At 54.5% G+C, this 24826-nt stretch overlaps 3 protein-coding genes and 1 long non-coding RNA gene across 11 annotated transcripts in view; 2 read left to right on the forward strand and 2 right to left on the reverse strand.

The window, feature by feature from the left end:
* Positions 1–4495, forward strand: part of SLC9A8 (solute carrier family 9 member A8) — a 68951-nt gene extending 64456 nt beyond the window's left edge. Inside the window, exons 16-17 of one of the 3 annotated variants that reach the window (XR_006891102.1) lie at positions 83–821; positions 2694–4495. Coding sequence is in view for 1 of the 3 variants with exons in the window: in XM_046678965.1 (XP_046534921.1) it covers positions 83–190 (108 nt within the window). In the remaining 2 variants the exon portion in view is untranslated. Of the gene's footprint in view, positions 1–82 lie in introns of all 3 variants that reach the window. The other 2 variants (XR_006891103.1, XM_046678965.1) reach the window with 2 other exon arrangements.
* Positions 4496–5918: 1423 nt separating this feature from the next.
* On the reverse strand, positions 5919–10555 carry LOC124248634 (uncharacterized). Its single transcript, XR_006891104.1, has 3 exons — positions 10490–10555; positions 6855–6942; positions 5919–6205 (listed from the first exon to the last, which is right to left on the reverse strand). It is a non-coding gene; the product is annotated as an uncharacterized LOC124248634 (long non-coding RNA).
* Positions 10556–10773: 218 nt separating this feature from the next.
* Positions 10774–11349, forward strand: LOC124248633 (interferon lambda-1-like). Its single transcript, XM_046678973.1, has one exon. The coding sequence runs from the start codon at positions 10774–10776 to the stop codon at positions 11347–11349; it is 576 nt and encodes a 191-aa protein (XP_046534929.1).
* Positions 11350–13632: 2283 nt separating this feature from the next.
* On the reverse strand, positions 13633–24018 carry SPATA2 (spermatogenesis associated 2). 6 transcript variants are annotated; one of them, XM_046678967.1, is made up of 4 exons: positions 23880–24006; positions 20673–22426; positions 17943–18385; positions 13633–16968 (listed from the first exon to the last, which is right to left on the reverse strand). In XM_046678967.1, exons 3-4 carry the CDS (start codon positions 18276–18278, stop codon positions 15742–15744), a joined length of 1563 nt encoding a protein of 520 aa, XP_046534923.1. In that variant the 5' UTR covers positions 18279–18385; positions 20673–22426; positions 23880–24006; the 3' UTR covers positions 13633–15741. The 6 variants fall into 6 exon arrangements, with proteins under 6 accessions (XP_046534923.1, XP_046534924.1, XP_046534922.1 ...); XM_046678968.1 differs by having other exon boundaries at positions 20665–22426; XM_046678966.1 differs by lacking the exon at positions 20673–22426 and having other exon boundaries at positions 23880–24018.
* Positions 24019–24826: the final 808 nt, after the last annotated feature.

A 24826-nucleotide genomic window follows, 5' to 3' on the forward strand; every position in this document is an offset into this window, starting at 1 on the left:
CCATCCCTTCCTCGGCTCTGACCCACACCCACACCCACACCCACACCCACTGACGAGGGCTTGGTTGTGTCTCCTACCCCAGGACCTCCACCACGGGCGCATCCAGATGAAAACCCTCACCAACAAGTGGTACGAGGAGGTGCGCCAGGGCCCCTCTGGCTCCGAGGACGACGAGCAGGAGCTGCTGTGACTGAGCAGGTGCTGTGGCTTCTGGACAGGCAGGGCCTCCCAGCGGCTCCCAGGACGGACACCCAGCCAGGGCCCCGGAGGCGCATGCCATTGGCCTCTGGGGTCGATGAGGCGAGGTGAGGCCGAGGCTGCTGTCTTCTTGCTGCGGAACTCCGGGGCCTTTGGAGCCGGCGGCTGCTGCTGAGACGCGATGCATCGCCTCCTGGTCCTCTGCTCTCGGTTGCTCCTCCGCCCAAGATTGGAAGGACCTCTGTCCAGGTAGCCGTTTCCTTCCGCCCCTCCAGCCAGGGCCAACAGGCACCCGCCATCATCATTGTGAGAGGAGAAGGCCTGCTGTGACCCGTGTGCTCGGGAGCACTGCTGTGCGCTTCCTGCCGTTTGCAGCTGCCGCCTTCACCACGGCCCAGTGTCTGCAGAGCAGGCGAGGGGCTGGCCGCCTGTCCCTTTGCATCATCAGGGTGCCTCCGGCCTCAGCAGCAACAGCTCTGACCTAAGCGGCTGGCTCAGAAACCTTGAGAACTGCACACTCCTCTTTGTGATGTTGCTTGCACTCCGAGAAGGAAATACCGAGTGATCTGTTCTTCTTGACCTCCGCCGGGCACCTTGCAGGCGGTCTCCCGGGCCAGAATACTGTGAGTGTTTACACTGGTGTGGAGCCCAGGGCGCAGGCCCTGCTCTGGAGCACCTTGGAAGCTGCATCCCTGGGCTTGGGGGATGAAGGAGCCTATCCTGTGGAGTCAGAGTGCCCTCTAAAGGGAAAAACTAGAGGTGCAGCGTTTACACAGGCCTGCAGCCACTGTCTGAGCCCAGCGTAAATTCGTGGACTTTTACAAAGTGGGAGGGTGCAGCAGGTGCCTCCCTCACCTCGATCCCCTGCTCGGTGGTCCTTGTTTGTCCGGGGGCCCCTTTTCCTGGGCTTTGTGGGGTCTGCACACCGTGTACCTGCTGCCACCCTCACTGCCGATCAGCATTTCCTCCCTTTCCCTCTCCCAGTTCCCTAGTGTCTTGGGTCCCATCTGTCCCCCATACCAGGGTCCCAGCTCACCAGGGCAGCTGTGCCCCATGCTCCTCCCCTGCCACCCCTCCCCAGGACCCCAGTGGCTCCAGAGCCTCGCCTGCAGTCCCTAGTCAGCCACTGCCAGCCCAGGACTTGTTCACAGAGTGCTTGCACATGGTTTTTCTCTCACCCGCACACCTCGCCGCATCCCCATGGTCCTGGCCCCCGGCCCTCTCAGGGCAAGGCGCTGCCAATCATGTTCCGAGGAAGCAGAGTTACTGACTTGCGCTGCCCTCCTCACTTGCCCTTTAACAAGCCTCGTAGCTGCTTGCCTTTGCCCAGCCGCCAGCTGTTGGCGGTTCCCTTATGTGGCTCAGGGTTCCCACTGGCGCCTTAGCACATGGCACCCCCTGGGGTAGTTTGATTCATCACTGCATGTCCTTGGTCCTCTGTGGTGGACCCTGGGCTGGCAGCAAGAACGATTCCACCTCTTCGCCTCACGGAGCGTGGCTCTGGATGCCAGCAAGGACTGACTTGGGACACCCTGGACATGCCCAGCGTGTAGGCCAGGCCCCTGCCTCCTCCTCCCTTTCCCAGAAGAGTAAGTGTGAGGCCAGTCAGGCAGGAAGCACGCACTTTCCTTTTGATGCGTGGAAAGTAAATTTGAACTTGACAGAGCTCAAACATGAGCCTATTTCTTTCTGTAATCTCCCACCTTAACCCCATAATTTGAGCCAAACAGGATTGTTTTACTGTTCCTCACCTCCCCACTGCAGGAGTCATGCCATCATAACTCTGGTCTCCGTCATTTCCTGTTTCCCTTTGATGGAAAAATAAGAGAAGTGGTCAAAGAGGAAGGGGACCTTTGTCTACCCCTGGGCGGAGGGGGCAGGGGTCTGAGACCAGGTGGTTCTCTCATTCCTCAACTTGCAACTGTCTCATGATTTGCTCTCTCCCCTGAAATTCAGGGGTTGATCTCAGAGGTCTAAGATATAAGTTGAATTGCAAACTCAATAGCTTGCCAGAAAAAAATTTTTTTTGGCTGTGAGTTCATAGATTGAGCAATGAAAACAGGATCTTCTCAGTTCACGCTGCCCCTTGTCACCAGGTTCCTCCTGGCCTCCCCTGTTAGCTGGGACCCGAGGTGGACACTGTGGTAGAGAAGCAGTGGGGGCACCTTTCCTGGCAGGAGCCAGCACCGGCCTGGATCCCCGCGAGCTTCTTCTGCCCCCCGCTGGCCGTGGGAGGGGCGGGCAGCCTGGGAGCCCCCCCGGGGACCAGCCTCTGTCCTCCAGCCGCCTCCGTCTAGTCGCCTCTGGAACAGGCAGAAGCCCACAGGGATAGATCTTTCTGGTGGATTTTTTCTTAATGTCTGCCTGAGAATCAAAAATTGCTGCTGTCTACCTCTAGCATACCTAATAATTCTGTTATTTGGGCATAAATGCCTAGAAGATAAAAACAAAAAAACAGCATAACTGTAACTTCCCGCATGTTTACTTTCTTCTAGGCCTAGGCCACCGGCCAGGAGAGTCAGCACGTCGGGAAGGGCTCACCTCAGAGTGAGGCGAAGGCCTTGGGGGGCCGGCTGGTTAGCCAGTGAACTCAGAAGACACGCCTGTCCCGGCAGCCAGCCCACGCCCCAAGGCCCCCCACAGCCCTGTTGGTGTAGGACCCCTGGGAACAACCACGCCCCGAGGTTTGGGGTGCTAGGCCTGACAGGGAAAGGAGCTGGCCTTTCCTGGGTCCCCAGAGGTTAAGTTTGGGCTGGGCCAGGTGGCTCACTTCTCTAGTCTGGTGCTCAGACACTCAGCCCAGGGCCAGACCCACAGCCCTCCCACCCCCAGAACAGCCACCTTTCCACAGTGGGAATGCTGGCCAGGCCCCAGCTGACATGAGGCCACGAGACAGGGTCTGACCCACAATGCTGGCGGCCCCTGAGCACCCCAGGCCGGCCCGGGGGGCCCGGATTTGCCTGTGGATTCCTTTGTTTGCAGTGAAATGTGGACAGATGGGTGAGTGGGGATCCTTCTCTCCAAGACCCATGTCAGAGGTGCCATCACAAGACTTGGCCTCAGGAGGTCCCAGGTCCACATGCCCACAGGGGCCCACACATGTGGCCTCAGCAGGTGGCCACAGCCAGGATCCCCCTTCTGCTGTGGTGGGGGGAGTGAGGTAGGGCTGGGTGGTGGCCGGCGTCTCAGCCGTCATTGCCATCAAAGATGCAGGCCTGGCCTGGGGTGGATCTGCTCTTAGAGCTGGTCCCTGACTCTCAGCAGCCGTGATCCGCCATTGACGAGGACTTTAAATGTGAAAAAGAGCAGGGTCCCCTGATCCTTCCCCGTGCCCTCCGGAGTGCAGGCCTGGGCTTCTCCCGCTGGTTGGTGGGTAGGAAACCACATAGGACCAGTAGGAGGCGGTTCACCAGGAACCCAGTCTCCGAAGCCCCAGGCGGTGTGTTTTCAATGAAAACACCGCAGAGTCAAGGCCTCAAGAGAACTGGTAGCCACACTCCCTTCCACTTAGGCTCCTGCACTTCTCACACAAGTGGGTTAGATATGCAGGGACTTCTGTTGTCATTGGCCATGTTACAAAAGCAGGAAGACTTTCTAATGTCCCCTGGCCCGCCCCATGTTCTCCCTGAGAGAAAAAAGCCTTGGCCTTTCCTCGCGGAGAGACGGTCTTCTCCCAGGCTGCTCAGCGTGAGCCCGCCTGGCACAGGGTGACAGTGCAGTGCGTGAGCGCAGCCGCAGGGATGTGCAGAGGGGTGGTCAAGAGAAAGGTCCCTTGTCAGCCTTGTGGGCCTGTGCTCCCGGGAGGGGAGCCTGACGAGCCTGTCAGCGTCCTGGCGCCCCCTTCTCGCGGCCCCCTGCTCTAAGGCACCGCCGAGGCCGGGGAGCACCCTCACCACCTCGCTGCGGGGTCCCGGCTTCCCCACTGCTTCAGTGTTGTCGCCAGTATGGCTCCTGCAAAGCTTGATTTGTTCTCGGGCTTACTCTGAATCTTGTATTTTTGTGAGTAGTTTTCTTTGTAAAAATGAAAGATTTTTAAGTCCTGCTTTTTGATTCAAGGACCATTGGGAAGGTCGGGCTTGTTCTGTTCTCCCCCAAGTCCGCTGTGAGCGACGCTCGCTCCATCTGGTGCCGGGACACGACTTGCTGCTCTTCTGGACGGGCTCCTGAGTGGGCAGGGGAAGGGCGTCAGAGGTCGCGACTGGTGGCTGCCGTGCGGGAGCCCCTGCTTCGTCTCACCGGACTCTTGAAAGAATCCACAAATGGATGGAACTCAGTAATTTAGTCACTGGATACTTGCCTGGAAATAAAAATGAATGCTGCTGAACCAGAGACGGTTTCTGTGTTTTCGTTCGGTGGCTTTGTGGACACACGGGTCACACTCCTAGACTCAGCTCCGTGTCACTGCCTCCCCGACTCTCCGGACCAGCAGCCCACGTGGCCAGCGAAGCGCAGTGGTCAGTGGGTGGGAGTGTGGGCTCTGGCTCAGGCAGGCCTGGGCCTCCTTCCCGCCCCCACCCTCGGGAGCAGCACGGGAGGCTGCGCAGAGGCTCAGCGCAGGCCCAGCCTGCACACAGCCCCCGGCTGCCTCCTCACAGGCCTGGGGACCCATCTTCCCCGGGCTGGCGGGCTGCTGGTCTCCTGCCTCCCGAGATCGCAGCTCGCCCCTGCGGGGCCTTTGCCTGACTGTGCACCAGGAGCCCGCGGGTCTGCCCTCCAGGCTCTGAATCCGCACAGCCGCAGGAGTCTGATGGAAGGAGGTGGGGCTGTCTGTGGGACGTCTTGAGCGTCAGTTTATTTACGCCCCATCGTACTTCCAAAAGGCGTCCACAGCTGCATGTTCAACAGGGCAAACAAAAATAGACATGTCAAGTAAGTCGACACCAGGCAGGAGAACGTGTCCTGACCCCAGACCCCGGCCTTCCGGCAGGGAGGCAAGAACTAGGCCTCTTCGTTCCTCCTGGCCCTGCACTGTGCCCTCATCCCGCCCCCAGCCAGAGAAGAAACCAGGGAGAGTCAGTCACATTTAGGACCCACCTGCACCTGGGCTGCCAGAGCGCGCACCCAAGTGCCTGCCGGGAGCCGGGTGGGGCCGGGCTGTCAGCCCCTTTCCCACCTGATAGACCTGGGCTCAGAGAATGATTTCTCTACCAGAACAAAACTGTGCAAGTGTGGTGACAGGTGGCACTGGAGTGATGGGGACTCTGGCAAACATAAAGCAGAGTCTTCTCAGACCACAGCTGCCTGCAGGGGAGGCTGGGAGATGGCGTGGGGCTGAGCAGAGCATCAGCCTGGACAAAACGGAGTGCTGGAAGGAAAGGGAGAAGGGGTCCAGAGGCACACCGCCACTGGAGCACCTGGGCATCCCTCCTTCACATGTCAACCTTTTCCTCCACTCCCAGAAAGCACGCTCAGGGTGGAGGGGAGCAAGCCAGGGAGGAAGTACTTTCCCTAGAGGCCAGGAAGCTGGGGAGAGGGCCCCGCACCCCAATATGTTAGAACAAAAAGAATCCTGATACAGCTTCACGAAGCGAGACCGCAGATGCCAAAACAATAGACACAGTGTTAGCCTCTAAAAATTAAATTAACGCTGTGTGTCTCTATCGGAAAACATCGGGAACGACAGATGCCAAGTTTTAACTTGGGTTCTCTCTAAGTGGAAGGATTGTGGGTAACTTAAAAAAATCTCACCGTTTGTACATGTTTCTATTTCTGTCATAAAGAACATTTATTCCATAATAAGGGGCACACGGCATGTTATCTGCACTTTTCAAAGTGCGATTAGCAACGGCACCAGACCCAGGGAGCAGGTGCTCCAGGGAGAAAGGTGGCGCCGTGCAGGCCACTCGGGAAGCAGGAAGTCTCCTCAGCCGTCATCCTCGTCATGCTCGGCTGAGAGGTCACCTGGAAGAGCGTCCGGCCACACCTAGGGAAGTGGGGACCACACCCAGCCTGCTCCTGTGGTGGGGCCACCAGAGAGCTAAGACTGGTTCGTAACATTTTCAAACGGCTGAAAAAAATTCAGAAGAATATTTCATGATGTGAAAATTTATGAAATTCAAATTTCAATGTCCATAAAGTTTGGAATTTTTTAATAAAAAATGTATGGAAATTTGTTTGCTCTCCTGTTATATAGGTACCAACGTATTTTTTGTCTCTTGGCTCCCAAAGCCTAAAATATTCCCTATCTGGCCATTTACAGAAAACGCTGCCCGCCCCGCCCTACAGAAATTCTTACACACTCGTGCACCAGGGCACACCCACGAGAATCTCTGTAAGAGCAAATGATGGGGACGAGCTAAGTCTTTCCCACTGGGAACAGGGACAACAGGCCCCGTGAGGTGAGGACACGCGCCGTACGCGGTGAGGATGAGGAATGAAACTGGAGTGACCCGTCAGCGCGGACAAACCTCAACACGCTGCGAGGAGGGAAGCAGGTTGCAGAGGAACACAGGGGAAGACGTCCATGTGACCCGCGCAAAAGAGGGCTGGCGACTACGGTGCTCAGGGATGTGGCCGGGTGTCAGCACGGGACCCAGGGCTCCCAGGGCGGGGGGGGGGGGGGGGGGAGGTGAGGAACTGCATTCGAACCCCAGTACCCGCCCCCCTGCACCTGTGTCCCTGGCCTTTCCCTCCGAACAGCGAATGTGTGTGCGAACCTGCAGGGCTCGCTCTGTGGTAACTGAGCCGCTCGCTCTCCCGGGGCCGTCCCAGGCCAGGACTCCTTCCGACCAGTCAGGATTAGGCCTAGTCACGGGTGACAAAATCAAAATGAGTACTGGCTCCCCTGGAGTCCTGGAGAACCAGGATTCTCGGCATGGGAAAAGAAAGAGAAATGAAGTTCAGTAAAAACCCTGCCGGTCCTGAATTTTAATTTAAAGTATGAACTTTAAAGTATGAACTTAGGATGTATTTTGTTTTTGAAAAAATATAAACCTGTTCCTAGCTCTACCCATTGAAAGGACCTAGAAACAACGACCAACCCAGTGGAGTGAGACCCCTGGCTCTCAGACTGTGGCTCCAAATGTCAGCTCACAGTAAAAGGACCCCGCGTTCTTTGGGGAAATGCCTGATTCCAGGACTTGGGCAGGAAATGCACAAGATGAACCTGGGGCGCCGGAAGCAATCAAAGATTTCAGGGTCACGTGAGAAGGGCTCAGGAGGGAGCTTGAGGAGGTTCCTACTGGCCAAAGACAGGAAAGTGAGTGTCAGTAACATTAATATGCAATGGATTGAAATACTTAAAATTTACTGAAATCAGTGAGTTCATAATGATACTTTTTAAAAATCAGTCACTATTGGGGAGATTCGAAGGCATCAACTCATTATTCTGAATAAAAATAAAGGGAAAGAATGAAGCACTTATCCTGCCTTTCTTAAACAGTACCACTGGTAGTCAAAGAGTAGATCAGAAATGTTTCTTTTTGACTTTCTAAAAAAAATAATCATAGGGGCTGGCTGGGTTGCATAGTGGTTAAGTTCACGTGCTCTGCTTCGGTGGTCCAGGGTTCATAGGTTCAGATCCTAGGCACGGACCTACATATCCCTGTGACCAAGCCATGCTGTGGCAGCATCCCACATACAAAATAGAGGAAGATTGGCACAGATGTAAGCTCAGCAACAATCTTCCTCAAGCAAAAAAAAAGAGGACAATTGGCACAGACGTTAGCTCAGGGACAATCTTCCTCAAGCAAAAGAAGGAAGATTGGCACAGACATTAGCTCAGTGACAATCTTCCTCAAGTAAAAAGAGGAGAACTGGCAACTGATGTTAGCTCAGGGCCAATCTTCCTCACCAAAAAAATAAAAAATAAATCATAGATTTACAGGAAGTTGCCAAAAAATAGTACAGAAAGGTCCCACGTACCCTGCACCCAGTTGCCCCCAGTGGTAACATCTTGCATAACTATAGAACAATATTACAACCAGGAAATGGACATTGACACAATCCATAGACCTTGTCCAGATTACTCCAGTTTTACATGCACTCCTGTGTGTGTTTAGTTTTATGCAATTTTATCACTGATATAGATTCACACTGCCACAGGGAGGTTTCTTTTTATAGAAGTATTCCAGCTGCCAAACAAAGAACAAATATAGTTGTCCCTTGGTCTCTACGGGGGATTGGTTCCAAGATGCTGCACGGATGCCAAAAGCCGTGGATGCTCCAGGGCCTCATGTAAAATGGTGCAGTGCTTGTGTGTAACCTTCACGCATCTTCCCGTATACTTTAAATCATCTCTAGTTTACTTATAATACCTAGCACAATGTAAATGCTGTGTAAATAGTCGTTATCCTGCACTGCTTAGGGAATAATGACAGGAAAACAGTCTGTACACGTTCAGTACAGATGCAGCCATCGTGGGCCTTTCGATCTGTGGTTGGCTGAATGCGTGGACGCAGAACCTGCAGATACAGAGGGGCTGACTGGACCAGAATTAGAATAACTCCATTTTGCAAGCACCAATGAAATAATGGATCTCAGGACTAAGTAACAGCCTTAAGGGCTCTTAACATCCCTAAGAGAGAGAACTCGATATCACGTGCCTCCTGACGAAAGAAGACAACATCAATGAAGCATTCTCACTCAAAAAATCAAACCCAAGTCTGAGCCGGCCTCAGAAGTCGACTACCACGTGATGCAGCACATTAACAGAACGAAGGACAAACACCACACGATCATCTCAGTGCAGAAAAGCACATGACAAAATTCAACACACTTTCATGATCAAAACACACAACAAACTAGGAATAGAAGGAGAGACTACCTCAACATAAGAAAGGCCACATGTGAAAACACATGTGCCACAGCTAACATCATACTCAACGGTGAAAGACTGGAAGCTTTTCCTCTAAGATCAGGAACAAGGCAAGGATGCCCACTCTCACCACTTCTGTTCAACATAGAACTGGAAGTCCTAGCCAGAGCAATTAGGCAAGAAAAAGAAATAAAGTGCATCCAGGGGCCGGCCCAGTGACATAGTGGTTAAGTTCCCACATTCCACTTCAGTGGCCCATGGTTCATGGGTTTGGATCCCAGGCACCAACCTACTCACTGCTCATCAAGCCACGCTGTGGAGGCATCCCACATACCAAAAAAACAGAGGAAGACTGCCACAGATGTTAGCTCAGAGCCAATCTTCCTCACCAAAAAAAGAGAAAAAGAAAAGAAAAATGCATCCAAATTGGAAAGAAAGAAGTAAAATTATATCTGTTCTCAAATGACAATCGTATATGTATAAAACCCTAAAGATTCAAAAAAAAAAACCTGTTAGAACTAATAAATGAATTCAGCCAAGTTGCAGGATACAAAATCAACACACAAAAATCAGTTGCTTTCTATACACAAACAATGAACAATCTGGAAAAGAAATTACAAAACAATTCCATTTACAATAGCATCAAAAATAATAAAATATTTAAGAATAAACTTAACTAAGGAGGCAAAAGATTCGTACACTAAAAACTATAAAACATTGCTGAAAGAAAGTAAAGAAGACACAAACGGAAAGACATCATGTGCTCACAGGTTCAAAGACTTAATATTGTTTAAATGTCCATACTACCCAAAGCAATCTACTGATTCAATGCAATCCCTGTCAAAATCCCAGTGGCATTTTTGCAGAAATAGAAAAAAAAAATACTAAAATTTATATGGCATCTCAAGTGACCCTGAATAGCCAAAACAATCTTGAAAAAGAACAATGTTAGAGGGCTCCCACTTCCTGATTTTAGAACACATTACATTCAAAGCTACAGTATTCAAAATAATGTGGTAGTGGCATAAAGATAGACAATACAGACCAACAGAACAGAAGAGAGCGCCCAGAAATAAATCCTCACTTATGCCATCAAATGATCCTTCAACAACAGGGGCCAGGGCCACCCAATGGGGAAAGGACAGTCTCAACAAATGGTGTTGGGAGAGCTGGACATGCACATGCAAGAGAATGACGTTAGCCCTTACCTTACACCATACACAAAACTTAACATGGATTAAATGTCTAAATCTAAGACCTAAAACTATAAAAGTCCTAGAAGAAAACATAGGGAAAAGTTTCATGGGACTGGATCTGGGAATAATTTCTTGGATATGACACCAAGAGCAAGAGCAGACAAACGGGACCACAGCAAACTCTAAAACTTCCGCACATCGAAAGGATGCCCCTTCGCTGCTGGGGCAGCCTCACCCTCGCCCCCCAGGTCGCTGCCCCTCTGGGAAAGTCCTCAAGCCAGTTTCCCATCCCTCCACCTGCCTTAGCCTCAACCAGGGACTCCCCAAAGTCGTCAGCTACCTGGAGGCCGCCCCAGGGAGCCCTGGACTGGAGATTCTCCAGGTACAGGGCCTTCTCGGAAACAAGGCTCTCCCCACGATGTAATTTCAGTTTCTCTTTCCTTCTTGGCACAGGTCTGGACTCACCTTGCTCAGTGGCTGGCCCCACCCCCTCATGCCTTTTCAGTCAAAGTGAAGATTGCAACTTCCATTTGCCTTTTCACTTTACACACATCACCTGGGACTGCCCAGGGAACCTGGCTAAAAGCAGAGCCATGAGGCCAGAGGAGCAGTTGAGATCCGACCATGACTACAGCTTGGGTTCTGGTGCTCATGACCGTGGTGCTGGGCTTGGCCACAGCTGGCCCTGTCCCCACTTCCAAGCCCACCACAACCTGGAGGGGCTGCCACATGGGCAGGTTCCAATCTCTGTCGCCACGGGAGCTGGAAGCCTTTAAGAAAGCCAAGGATGCCTTGGAAGAGTCGCTCCTGCAGAACGACTGGAGCTGCAGCTCTCGCCTCTTCCCCATGACCAGAGACCTGAGGCTGCTGCAGGTGTGGGAGCGCCCGGTGGCCCTGGAGGCTGAGCTACACCTGACGCTGAAGGTCCTGAGGACTGCGGCTGACGCGTCCCTGGGCGTCGTCCTGGACCAGCCCCTTCACACGCTGCGCCACATCCACTCCAGGCTCCGGGCCTGTGTCCCGGCTCAGCCCACAGCAGGCCCCAGACCCCGGGGCCGCCTCCACCACTGGCTGCACCGGCTCCAGGAGGCCACGAAGAAGGAGTCCCAAGGCTGCCTTGAGGCCTCCGTCACATTCAACCTCTTCCGCCTCCTCACACGGGACCTGAAATGTGTTGCCAGCGGAGACCTGTGCGTCTGAGGACCTGGACCCACCGCCGCCCGTCTGGAACCCAGACCTTATTTATGAACTAACCCATCCCCGCCTTAAGTTATTTCCCCTCCCCCCTTATTTATGGAGCTTCGACTCTGACTCAGACCCCTAAGAATTGTTTATTTTTCTACTTTTGTATAATCTGTGCAAATAAACAGTAGGAACTGTAAAGAAAGAAGAGCCAAATACCAGTTTTCGGGAGATCGGAGAACAGAGGAGCATGTTAATAACAGCAGGGCTGCAATCAGCGAAACTGAGACTGGCAAATGCTGAGGGACGAATAGCCCAGCTTCCTCAACAAACACATTTCAAGGAAAGAGAGACAGGGCCCTACGCTCTGCCCGGCAGTCTGTAAAGGCCATTTACAGGCCTGTCCACGAACTGCGGCGTGCGGGCCTTATTTGCGCCCTGATGCAACCAAACTGTTCTAAACATACAGGTTCATAAGACAACTGGACATGGGACAATGACTGGGTATTTGTCACTATTAAAGAATTGTTATAAAAATTTAGATGTGCTCATGCTATTGTGTTTCAAAAGTCCTTGTCTTTTAGATACACATACTGAAATGTTCACAGATGAAACAGGTGTCTGCAGTTTGCTTCAAAGGAACTGGGGGGCGGGGGGTTGGCCAGGTAGAGGAAAGCAGGTGGCCACAAGTTGCTAACTGTTCAACCATGGAAGCTGGGTTCAATATACATGAGCGTTCATTATACCAGTCTCACTTCTTTTGTAAATAAAAGGGCTTTTTAAATGAGCAAAGAGAAAGACTGTGGTTTACGCAAGATAATACTTTCTCCCTCTCATATAAAAACTCTGGAGGTAAGCGGGCAGGCCAGGCGTGATCGCAGCTTCCGAAGCATCAGGGACCATGCCCCTCCCAGCTGCCGCCCCACCCTCCCCTTCACTTGGCTTCCAACTCGGTCTCCCAAGGCTGCTCCACTCCAGCCAGCACAGCCAGTCCAGCGGGAAGGAGGGTCCGGGTGGGAAGAGGGACAAACTCCTTTCTTTGAAGGACATGTCTCAGAAGCCACACACGGCACTCTTCCATCCCAGGGACCAGACACAGTCACATGACTGTGCCTGGCTGCAGGAGAGGCAGTCTCGACAGCCATATGTCTACAAATCAGGGCTTCTCTTACCCAGGGAGGAAGGGCGAGCAGAGATCCGGGTTCCATTCACGGTGTTTGCCATATTCTCATCTGAGATTGGCAATCAGGCTCGTGGGGTACCACAGATCGGTGCTCGGAGCTGGCAGCAGAGCTAATGCTGTACAGCTGGTGGGCCTGAGGGGTTTAAATGCTTGTTATCTACATATACAAATTAAGCATCTGCTCAGAATCTGCTCCGCTTCGGATGTAGGGCCTAGTGGCTGCCTCTGCTCTCCCAGGCTGGGTGTCATCTCCAGGAAGCTGCTGTTCCTGGCAGCCAGGATGGTGGGGCCATTTCCTATGCTGTAGCTAAAAGCAAACCCAGCACCTGGGCCTGGGTCTGGCCCAAAGCCTGGATATTTGTCCAGCCAGTGCGGGAAAAGGAGAAGCCTGTTCCGTCTCTTCCCCAACAGCTGAGCCACCTCGTGGGCCCCGCCCAGCAGCGGTCAGCACCGTGGTGCTAGGGCCAGGATGTCCCAAACCACAGCCGCTCTTACCCACCCTTAAGATTTTGGCCATGTCCTTTGCTTTTACGTCAACTCTATTAAAAACACCTTAAATTGGCTTTTAAAGTAATCTGTCATTGCTGTAGATGGAAAAGCAGTGTGGCTGCCCTAAATAGAAGGTAACTGAAAACCTGGCTAAGATTCTGCCAGAGGTGAGCCCGACGTCTGCTTTCTCATTGTTACAGGCAAGGTAGCATTAAACTGACTGCCTCTTTGAGGCGTTTAAGTGAATCTAAAGAATGAAAAATGGACCTTTTTCTCATAATGTCCTTCAATGTTATTTAATGCCTGTCAATCACCACCAACAATCATATTTCTCCTGGAAACGTGGGAAACACCTCAGTCTCCCCATCTGTAAGATGGGGATCATAACAGCACCTGTCTCCCTGGAGGACCGACACCAGATGAGATCACACACGTGAAGTCTGAGCGGACGAGCCGCCAGGCTCATAGTACAGGCACTCAGAAGCTGGCTGTTATTATTCCTGTTCCATGGAGGAGAAAATGTGAGCCCTGTCATTAAAGAACTAAATAAGGCTTGAGCAAAAAAACCCCCAAACCCGAGCAAACTTCAAAGCAGCAAGGAGAGGGGACATAAAACCCCAAACACTTCATTTAACAATGGAAGACACTTTATTACTTTTTTAAAATCATCTCTCAACATTTCAACTCTTGGTAGAAATCAAATGTAAAACATCTGCATTTTTAAATTAGCACATATTTAACTATCTTAATCACAGCAACCTCACACGAGAAGATACACACCAGGAAGGAGCAGGGTCACAGCGTTTCCTATTCCAGTCCACGAACACAGTATCTCCATGGTGAAACGCACCCTGGACTGTCTCTCCCAGGACAAGCGAGTGGCTCCTGCTTTTGTCTGCCGTGTCAGTTACGTGGCATCACAGGTGGTTAAAGAGTGACTGTAGTGCTGGAGCGATCTGGAAACGGAAAGCTAGAGCTCTCGGGAGTGGGTGGCACTGACACTTCTGAAACGTGAAAAGGAAGAACAGCGAAGACGGATGCCCCAGAACGGGCTGGTCTTAGCAGGGAGGTTGGCTGAAATCCGGCTGTATATACACGTTGAATATCTACATGTGATCCACTAGATATATAAAAAAGAGCCAGAGAAGACTGAAAACCTTAAAATCACTCAACTGAGTTGGAAGGACATCAGCAAATTCACAGTGGCCTCAGGACTCAGCCAGATTTAAATTTGCTCAAGAGCTGAATACCTCCTTCTACCAGAAAACCCACTGCATGTAAATTCCTGTGACATTCCATACAGCACAAACACTTATGGCTAAAATAGATTATTAGTTCACAAGGAAGCGGCTTTATTTTCAAACTCTTGCCCCACTCCTGCTCTGCACCCCAAAAGGAAAATCCAGGGGTCAGTAATTCACAAGAGGAGATTAAGGGGCCTTCGGCTTTGGAAGCTTAGGCTCAGCTGAGAATCCCAGGGGACACGTCTCAGGGGCGCACGCCGACTCCCGCCCACTCTTAGTGCAAAAAGATCGCAAACATTGCAGAGTCCTGGAAACAGGTGAAGAGAAGAGGACTGAGATAGAGGGGTGGCAGGAATCCCAAATGATTCTCCTTCTGAAACGGGACTCCAGAAGAAGTGTGGAGTGCCAGGTTCACACTCAGCAAGTGGCAAAGGCCGGGCTGCAGATCTGCACGGAGGTTCCTGAATCGTCACTAGGCTACCAGACCTGTCGGCCCGCGCTAACCCCCTAGAACCCACTGGAGGTAGGTGTATAGAAACTTATTGTAGGGAAGACAGTGGCTCTCCACCACCTCAGGGACATCGGCTCTGCTCCTCTGCCCCCACACTCTCCGCTCTACCCTCGGGCTGTGGCCAGTGGAGGATACCACAGGGATGGGCTTGAGGCCCTCCCTTGGAAGACTAAAGAACCCGGGGCATTTTTATAAACAGCTACATAATTAATGTTTTAACCACTTTGAAACACACGGCAAGTTGAATATTTATTTAAAAATAAATCTCAAAAATATCTATTTACAGTACAGGAAGAGGGGCATGTGCAAATGACAGAAAGGGGAGAAGACAGTCCTGCTGCGGAAGGGCCACACGTCAACACGCTGGAGCAAAGTGCCAAACACCACGGGCTGGACTGCACTGTGGTGGCAACAGGAGGACATTCATCTAACACTGGGCTCGGTTCACCTGTGAGACCTGGGTGGGGGAGCGAGGGGCGGGAGGTCAGGTGGGGGTCCTTGTGTCCGGGAAGGGGGAGGTGAAGGGATGAGCCACTGAAGAGGCCCAGTGTGGCCGGAGGGCTCATTTCACAAGCCAACAGGCCTCTAGCTCGCCACTCCAGGGGGGCATTTGGAGGTGACCTGGAGGGCCCTTCCTAGTCCCCGTTGGCTTTGTGCTGGGAGTGGCAGGCATGGCAAGAGTCCCAGAGATAGAAATTCTCTTTAAAAAAAACCCCAAACAACAGACTAGGGAGTGGAGAGATCAGCAAAAATTAATCTGAACGGAAGTGCCACCCTCTCCCTTGTCAGGAGACAAAGCAGCCACCAGCTGAAACACACGAGTCGCTAAGTGAACTCCACACGGTGCGGCCGGCCCCACGAGCCCCTGGCCCCCACATGGTCAAGTGCAGGTCTCTGCTTCGAGATAACGCACGAACACGTCTTCCCCGGAAGCCAGACGGGTGAGCGGCGTAGCCCTTGGAGCAGGGAGGGGCGCGCCGAGCCTATCTGTACACGAGGTGGGGGAGCTGGGCGGACTTGTAGTTCAGCTGGTTGTTGGGCACGAACTTGTGCAGCTCGCTCTTTTTGCAGCAGGGGTCATAATGGTAGGCGCTGAGGCAGGCGTCGCAGGAGACTTTTGAACACTGGGTGCAGGTGTTGGTGGCACCGGGGCGGTTACAGAAGCCACAGCGGGAGGTGGCTGTGGGGGAGGGCTTGGGTTTGGAGTGGAGGTGTGGCAGCCGCTCGAGGCCCTGAGTCTGGCCTGCATACCTCTCCCGCAGGGACGGCCCGTGGGCCAGGCTGTCGTGGGCGGAGGCCTTGCTGGGAAAGGGGCCAGGTTTGGAGGCTGGGGGACAGGCGAGCAGGCTGTCACAGCGCTGGCAGAGGGAGGAGCTGCAGGACAGACCGCAGTTTTGGCACTTGGAGAGGGCAGACTCTTTGGCAGGGGGCGAGCGCTTGTGGTAGAGGGGATGGGCATCGTTTCTGAGCAGCCACACGTCCGGCCGCAGGGCGTCCTGCCTCCGGTACGTGCTCCGAGGTTCTGAGTCTGTGTACAGATCCACGTCATCCTGAGCGGAGAAGTATGTGCCACGCAGCAGGCCAAGGCCATTGTTGGAGGAGGGGGAAGGAAGGTCATCCGGGCTGCCGTGGGGGGAAGTGGACATGGTCAGGAGCGAGGGGGACGGGCGGATGATCTCATCCTTGAGGTCGTCCCCCAAGTCTGCTGCCACAGGCTCCTTGCGCAGGCTCAGCGAGGCCTTGAGGGGCGGCTTCCGGCTCTCCCAGTAGCTGTCGTAGGTATCTACCGACCTCGAGGGCTTGGTCACGCGGGGCTTGTAGTAGTCCTTGGCCGCCCGCTCACTGGCTGACTTCTGGAGCGCCACACGGGCCATGGAGGCTGTTAGGTGCTCCCGGCCCTCAGCGCGCCGCCGCAGGGCATCGGAGCAGCCACGCACGTCCTCTGCGCTGCTCTTGCGCTCGCTCACCACGTCCAGCTCAGAGTAGCCCTTATCCTTGACTTGTGAGTGGATTTCCAGCATCTGCTCACACTCCACCTTGGCCAGAAAGAGTTCGAAGGAGACCATCTTCACCTGGAGGGTCTCCCCCAGCTCTCGGAGCTTGTACGCGGTCCCCAGCTCAGGAATGTAGCCCATGTAGTTCAGGATTGCTCGGATGTCCTCTTCCAGTAAGGTCGACTTGACATAGTAAACGAAGGGGCCCGTGTAGGTCTGGAGAAGGGAGAGGGCAGAGAAAGAGAGGCAGTATGTTCTCTCTGGACACAGACGGAGACTGCGTCAAAGCCAGGAGAGCCAAGTCTGAACAGGAGCGCGGGGGAGAGGCGGGGGAGGGGCAGGAGTCCGCGTCGGTGCCTCACTGCGGCGGGCAGAGGCCAAGGCCGCCAGCAGCTCGGCTCACCGGCGCGAGGGAGCTCACACACCACTCCTTCCTCAAGTGCAGGAACAAGGCCACTGACTTCTCCATGGGGCAGCGGCCCCGCTCCATACAACAAGGGGATGGGGCAAACGCGGGGGAAGCAAGGGCATCAGATCGGGGGCAGAACATACGAGGAGCAACGAGAATGCTCCTTTCTGGTGTTTCTACGTAGGTGCGAAGAGTACGCCAGGCTGAAGGGCCCGATCGGGTGACACTCTCCTGAGCCATCACTGTCTTTGGAGTGACTGAGGATTCTCTCTCTCAAATTCACCCTCCTCCCTCCTTCTGTTACCGCTTTGTCCAAAGCGTCTCTCTGGGTACCCGGACATGGCGGCAGCCTCCTAATGTCTCCCCGCCCTACTCCTGCCCCTCTACAATCTACTTCCCGTAAGACAGCCAGAAGGATTCTTTTCAAATGTAACCCTGATCCCAGCACTGCCTGGCCTCCCTGCCCACTTGGAATAAAGCCAAGCCCTCCGCCCCGGCTTCAAGGTCCTGCACAAGCGGGGTGCTGCCTACCTTTCCAACCTCACAGCTTCAGACATGCGCTGCGGGGCAGGGAGCCAGTTACGAGTGACACTGGACGACAGGCACAGTGGGGACCTGGGGGGTAATTCTGGTTGTTCTCTCAAAGGCAGTGGAGAGAGTGGGAGGGTCTGGGGGCAGAGGAGGGATGTGATCAGATGGGCACAAGCCCTCTCAAGACGGACTGGAAGCGGGGAGAAGGGAGAAGGGAGACCAGAGCGGAGGGCCCGTCCCTAGACCTTACCTTGATGCTTCTGAACTCCTTCTTCCACGGGTAGAGGAAGAGGTTGACGCCCACCGTCTCGAGCACGCTGAAGGCAGACTGCAAAGCCCGCAGGCTGGAGGAGCTCAGCGAGCGCAGGGAGCTCTCCACCACCTCATAGAACTGGATCAGCCGGAATCGATAGAAGGGATCCAGCTTGTGCGCGCTGAGCAGGGTCGAGGCTGCCGCCCGCAGGTACTCCTCACTGCCGGGCCGCTGCTTGCTGGGGGTGGTGTCCACTTGGCCCTCATGGAACTGCACGTACTTCCGAAATAAGTCATCCTTGTATTTCGTATCCATTGAACTGGGCTTCTCCATCGGATTCAGGGACGGGGGCTACCTTATCTCCTCCATGGCATCTGGGTTGGAGTCAGGGACATGACTAAAAGCACTGACATGTTGCTCGCCTGGACCAGCGGAGTGCTCTGGAAGGGGAAGAACCAGGAGCGTGTCATTCCTCGCAATAGTCCACACACCAGCTTGTGGCTGCTGAGGCAGGATAAGCAGCAGCACTGGCCTGAGCTACATGGGCACCACCAGCCCAGGGCCCCTTTCTGCTCATTCATTCGGCACATTTGCTGAACACATACCACGTGAGGTTGCAGTGGAAACAAGACAGATAAGGCCCTTGACCTTGTTGAGCTCACCAATGAAAAATATGATTAGGGGCACCTACCCTGGTTTTTTGGTGAGAAGGAGGAGTTTTAAAAAGCCCCTGAGGCAGTAACGGTTAGACCTGAAGGATGAGGAGCTTCCCAGGCAAAGAGGGGGGCGAGGGTGTACCCCAGAAGCAGCGGCACAGACGAAGGCCCCGGGCTAACACTGCCAGTGCTCACCCTGTGCCAGGCACTGACACATGCTCGCCAGCCGTCTTCTTAAACAACCCCGGGAGATAGGTACCATTGTTGTCCCCATTTTACAGATGTAAAAACTGAGACATAGAGACGGTAAGAAACTTGCCCAAAGTTACAGAACTGTTAAGAGGCAGAGCTGAGATCAGAGCTGTGGCAGTCGGGCTCCAAAGTCCGTGCCCTTCACCACCACACCCTGCTTTCCTGAGGCAGGAAGGAGACTGGCATGTGAACAGAGAGAAGCCAAGTGTGGCTGCGGCAGCAGAGAGGAGGGGAGTGACAAGAGATGGAGCCGCAGGCTTAAGCAGGAGCCTGTTCTCCAAGGCCTCAAAGAGCACATTAAAAATTTTACATTTTATTCAAAGAACCATAGGAAGCGCCTGAGGAGTTCAAAGCACGGGAAAGAGGGACACATCACATCGACAGTTTTAAAGAGAGACCATGCTGGCTGCTGGCCCCTGGAGAGGGCTTTCATCCGCCTTCACAGGCCTGCATTCCCCTTTACCTTAAGAGCAGTTTATGGCCCCACTGGGAGAGAAGAGGACATTCTGAGCTGGGACACACTGGATTTATACACTCTTGCTGTCTGCCTGGCCACTTGTTAGGAGCATGTGTACAGCTGCAGCAATATTCGTGGCGCCCACAATGCTGGCAGCAAACCTGGATTCATCGAGGGATACTGCCAGGCCCGGGGGAGGCCACACAGCACAGGGGTTGCACACAGATTCCGAAGCCAGACGGCCCGGTGTCAATCCTGGGTCTGCTGCTCTAGGGCACTTGGGCAAATTCCTCAACCTCTCTGGGCCTCAGTTTTCTCCTCTGAAAAAGGAGGTGAACAATGGGACCTAGAGTCCAGAGCTGGTGGGAGGATTATGTGCCATCAGTATAGAAAGCTCTGCACAGATGCCGGCTCAAAGTAAGCCCTTGACACTTACAAGCAGCCATTCCCGGGGCCTGAAGGTGTGCCACCCGCCATGATGCCAAGCATCCTCGAGGGGTCAGATCCGAGCAGGACAAATGTCTCCAACAGGTGGTGGATGTGCGTGTTCGCACTCGCCTGTCCTGCCAGTGCTGACCAGGCTCCATGGGCGCAGGCCTCGGGCCTGAACACAGCAACTAACCTAAGCACGGCGATTCACACGCCTGCTGTCTGAGCCGGGGAGGCTCTGCCGGCTGTGGGGGATGGCAAGGGACGCGGAAGAAGCGGCAGTGGGATGGGAGGGACACATGGAGTCCTCTCGCAGATCTGAGTTCAGCTCAGGGAGTCCTAAGAGCCCAAAGCCTGGCAACCATCATCAGGTCAATAAAACCATCCCTGTCTCCACAAGCACCCGTCTGGCTTCTCCAGAGTTTTGGGGAGCCTCTCGGGGGTCTTAACTGTGAGGTGAGGGGTGAGATGTGCAGGAGACCTAGGGACACGGAGAGGCCACCGTCTCCCACCTATGGCCCTGCAGGCAGCCCAGTGCTTCAGGAACCACAGAACAAGTGCGCCTGGGGGCACACGAGGCAGATGCCAGCCCACTTAGGATCAACTTCTACCTCTGGACCTGGTCAAAGGCTCCGCGTGGTCAGCGGCCGCTCACCCCCCATAGCAGTCTGCCCTTTCCCTTCCCTTCCCCCACACGGACCTTTCTGTCTGTTCCTCAAACACGTCAAGCTCCTTTCTATCTCAGGACCTTTGTCCATTGCTTTCTTTTGCATGCTCTTCCTCTGGTTCTTCCCAGAGCTGCTCACTCCCGTCATTCAGGCCTCAAGCTCAAATGTCACCCCTCAGAGGCCCTCCCACCTCCCCAGTCCCTTGTGACCCCCTTATCCTGGGATAATCACCATTGGAAATTATCGACTTTATTTACTTCTTTACCCGCTTCCTCTCTTGGTATCCTCCTGTCACCCCCAGAGCTCCACAGCAGCAAGGACCACATCTGTTTTGTTCACCACGATGCCTAACACAGAGCCTGGCACACAGATGAAATGAATGATGCAAAGGCTGTAAGCATTCACGATGCCACTCCTTTAGTTTCTCACTTAGTTGTCCCAAGAATCCTGGGAGATCAGCTGGAGAGAGAAGGAACAGAGGCTCCAGGACTGACATGATGTAAGTAGCTCGGGGCTAGGAAAAGGCGGACTAGAGATGCAGGCCTGGCAGGCCTGGCCTCCGGCTTCCTCCTGAGTCCCTCCCACCCCCTAGGATTCCTGAGTTCAACAGGCATTTATGCAGCGCCAACCTTGCCCAAGGCCCTGTGCTAGGCTGCAGTGGGGGGATTTGGGGTGGGGAAGGGGCAGTAGGGGAAGCAGTTAAGAAGACATAGCCTTGCCCTCAATTCCAGTTGAAAGAGCTTACCGTCTAGTATCAAAGTACGTATGTTCTCTCAAAAAACAGAACTGTATTGCAACCTGAGAGAACCATCACTGTCCCTGGTAACAGAAACCCATATGCATCGACCATTTTTTATTTATCTAAGAGAAGCTTTCATCGTGCCTCTGGCCCCAGGGACTGTTTTTTGGCACAGCTGAGGACAATTTAAACAGGGGGACAGCAAGCCTCCTAAACACTGCTGTGACTTTTCCCCAAGGAAGTCAGCCTTGAGCCCACAGAGGCTAATTTTTTTTTACAATGTCAGCCACCCTCGAGCTCTGCGTCTGCTGCTCTGTAATCACGCCACAGTCCACACCTTTGTTTGTTGCTGGCAAACAATAAACAAGGCAAAGGGACCCAAATAGCCCAGCTGGTGTTCAAAATCTTCAAGTCAAGGATGGGAAACCCATCCAAGAAGAATCTTGAACCAAGCTAGGTAGGCGAGGAAAAAGGTGGAAGAAAATGAATGCTAAAAGATAATTAAAGAGAAGGAAACGAACAATTACTGAGGTCCTACTATGTGCTGAGCATTGGGCTTTCTGCTTTAACTGCATCATCCTGTTTAACCCTCACAACAATGAGGAAACCAAGGCCCGGCCGTTAAACAAGCTGCCCATCAGAGCTTCAGAGAGGCCCAGTGGAATCTGAACCTGGGTTGGCAGGTCCTGAGGCCCCAGCTTCTTCCCATTTATCTCACTCACTTATTGTTACAATTAGCACCGTGCACCAAGAGATTAGTACCTGAGGGCCCTCTGCTAAGTGCTTGACGAAAATCAATAAAACCCACGACAGCCCCAAGGTTACAGAAGAGGAAACTGAGGCTCAGAGAGGTGAAGTCCCTTGTCCCAAATTACAAAGCTAGGAAGAAGTGGATCTGAGATCCGAACCTAGGTCTGATGTCAAAACCCTGCCTCAAGCTCTGAGCCACGCTGCTTTTAAGCAAAGCCGTCCTGTGGCATCGTCTGCTGGACAGCTCTACTTGAAAGGGCCCTAGGGCAGGGCGAGCAGAGCTGAGTTCTAAAAATTCCTATAGTAGCAAAATTCACATCTTCCCACACAGAACCAGGCTGGAAGAACCACCAATCTCTTTATGATGTAAGCTCAAAGGCCAAGGGAAGAGGCTGGCCAGAGACCGGCCAGCGATGAAGCAGCTGACATCATCTCTCCCGAATACATTTTCTGAGAATACGGGCTGCACTGTAGCTGGCCGTAACTGGTATCTTTTCTGAGCACAGAGCCGGTAATTTATTCCCGGTATTCTGCAAGAACAAAAAAAAACACACTCTCTGCAAAAACAGCGTGGTTACAGGAGACCAAGACAGAGCAGTGACAGGAGCCGATAATTTCTCCAAGCAACCCGAGGATTGGAACACCAAGATGTGCCAGTCTGGCAGAAAAAAAAAAAAAAAAATGGCACTGTGAGCATCTCTAACAGAGTCAGGCGGGTGCCCAGAGCCAACAGGCCTGGTCAGCACTTCCTGCACCCACAATCTGGGCCCCCTCCGAACAGCAAATCAATGAAGGGAGAGAGACGGCTGTCAGGGAGATGGTGGTTCTCTGTTATTTTTGAAACATCTCAAAAGACGGCCGTATCTGTTTAAAACCCCACTGAATGGCACTGAAATGATTCTGGGTAGCAAAGCACTGGCTTGGCTTTTCCTCAGCTGGCCCATTCAAGCAGAAACGTTCCCCCAGCAGCATCCAAAGGCCCCCCTCCCTGCACAGGCAGAAGCTATTTTGGTCCGGGCACTGCCCCAGTCCACAGCGGACAGATCCCTGGTTCAGCTTCCTCCGGCTCCGAGTTCCCTGGCCTCCACAGGGCAGCAAGGGGAGAGCAGCTCCACCCGCCACCTCCGCAGCCCACTCCTGCTCTCATTTCGAGCCCGAGGCCCCCTGAGACACATCCAACGCACCTTCCACTGGCTGGGAAACACCGGAGGGTCCCCACATCCCAACCAGATCCCAGAGAAATTTACAGAGGCCTTCCAAATCCCTGAAAATAACCTCAGCGTGCCGAAAGCAGGCTTGCCCGGTGGCAGCTGCCTCTCCGAGGAGCTCTGAAGGAAGCAGCCTCCCCGCCCTGCAGGCGACAGAAGCTGGCGGCTGCTTTTCCCCGCCTGGTCACTCCTCCTGCCTGGGAGCGCCACCGCAGTTGCGAAAAACAGCTTCGTCCCAAACTCGGGCCCTCCCCACGGGTTTGTGAATGAATTCCCCGCAGCGATCATTTACTGGACGCCTGCTGTATGCCCGAGGCCGAGCTTCGCACGCATACCCCCCCACCCCCACCGAGGCGCTCGCAGGCAGGTTCACTCCATGTAACTCATCAGGCAACTGAGGCTCAGAAGACCAAGTGACTTGTCCAAGGTCACACCGCCAGTTCAAACCCGGGCCTGCTGCCGGAGACCGGGGGCCACGGCGGGGCAACCGCCTGGGAGCGGGATGTCCTGCTGAGCGAGTCGCCGAAAGGGGGTGTTCCTCCTGAGCCGCCCCGGGCCGCCCGCGGCCGTTCCCGAAGCCTGCGAGGCCGCCCCCGGGGCCGTGGAGGTCCCGAGCCAAGCTGGGCCGCCGGGCGCCCAGGAGGCGGCCCCGCCCGTCGCCCCCGCCGCCGCGAGGGGCCCCCGCGCCCGGGCCGGCCGAGCCCCGCCGAGTCGGGCGCTCCTCCGCCCGGGAAGCCCCGGAGGCCGTTTCCGCCCGCGGCCGCCTCGCACTCACCCCGGCCCCGCCGCCGAGGACCCCGGTCGAGCGAAGCAGGAGGAGCCGCGGCGCCGCCGGAGCCGGGCCCGCCCGGGCTCTGCCGCTCCGGCCGGCTACAGGGCAGCGCGACCAGGACCCCGGGCCCGCCGCGACCCGGAAGCACTCAGTCACGGCGTGACGTCCCGCGGAGGCGGGTCCAGAGGGGGGCCGGGCCGCGGCTGCGCGCTGGGCCCGGGCGAGGCCGAGGCCCCCGGGCGGCGGCGGTGGCGGCGGCGGAGGCGGCGGGGCCCGACGAGCGAGCCCAGGAGCCGCCGAACTCCGCTCTGGGGCCCCGAGGGCCGCGGCCGCGGCGGGGTCTCGGACCCGGAAGCAAATGGACCGGAAGTGACGCGCGCCGCGGCCCCAGGATGGCGGCTGGCCGGGTTGTCATGGGAACCGGTCTGAGCCGGGCGGCGGAGGCTCAGAGCTATGAGCGCAGCCCGCGGACCGCGGCTTCCGCCGCCCAGACTTGCCCCCCTCCAGGTGACCGAGAGCTGCGCTCCCGACCGCGCCTGAGCTGATGGCTGGACCCCTCGCCCCATTTTACGGACGGAAATACCGAGAGCAAGTGAGATGCGCGGGATCACGCGAGACTGAATCCCGCCTTGGGAGCATTGTTGACGTTACAGGCTGTCGTTAAGACCGGGGCCCCAACTTTGCCTTTGCCACTTCCTAGCTGCGTGACACGGGGCAAATTACTTAACCTCTCTGAGCCTCAGCTTTTTCACCTGTAAAATGGAACAATTGTACCGCCTCCTGGGATTCATGTGAGAATTAATATATAGAAACCAGTTATTACAGTAGTTGGCGTATAGTAGAGATCTAAATACATTTTGTTTTTTTAAGTAGTTAAGTCAAAGAAAATGACCGGTCTCTGCCCTCAACTTCCCTTGGGGAAAACGATGCCAAAATATTGCCTCCTAGCC

The sequence above is a fragment of the Equus quagga genome, chromosome 12 (genome assembly GCF_021613505.1).
Source record: "Equus quagga isolate Etosha38 chromosome 12, UCLA_HA_Equagga_1.0, whole genome shotgun sequence".
Taxonomy (NCBI): domain Eukaryota; kingdom Metazoa; phylum Chordata; class Mammalia; order Perissodactyla; family Equidae; genus Equus; species Equus quagga.

Coding starts and splice junctions, on each gene's coding strand:
- LOC124248633 (XM_046678973.1), top strand. CDS start 10,774: ATGACTACAGCTTGGGTTCTGGTGCTCATGACCGTGGTGCTGGGCTTG.
- SPATA2 (XM_046678966.1), bottom strand. CDS start 18,278: ATGGAGAAGCCCAGTTCAATGGATACGAAATACAAGGATGACTTATTT. Junction 16,969..17,942: donor AGGAGTTCAGAAGCATCAAG/GTAAGGTCTAGG, acceptor TCCCTTCTCCAG/ACCTACACGGGCCCCTTCGT.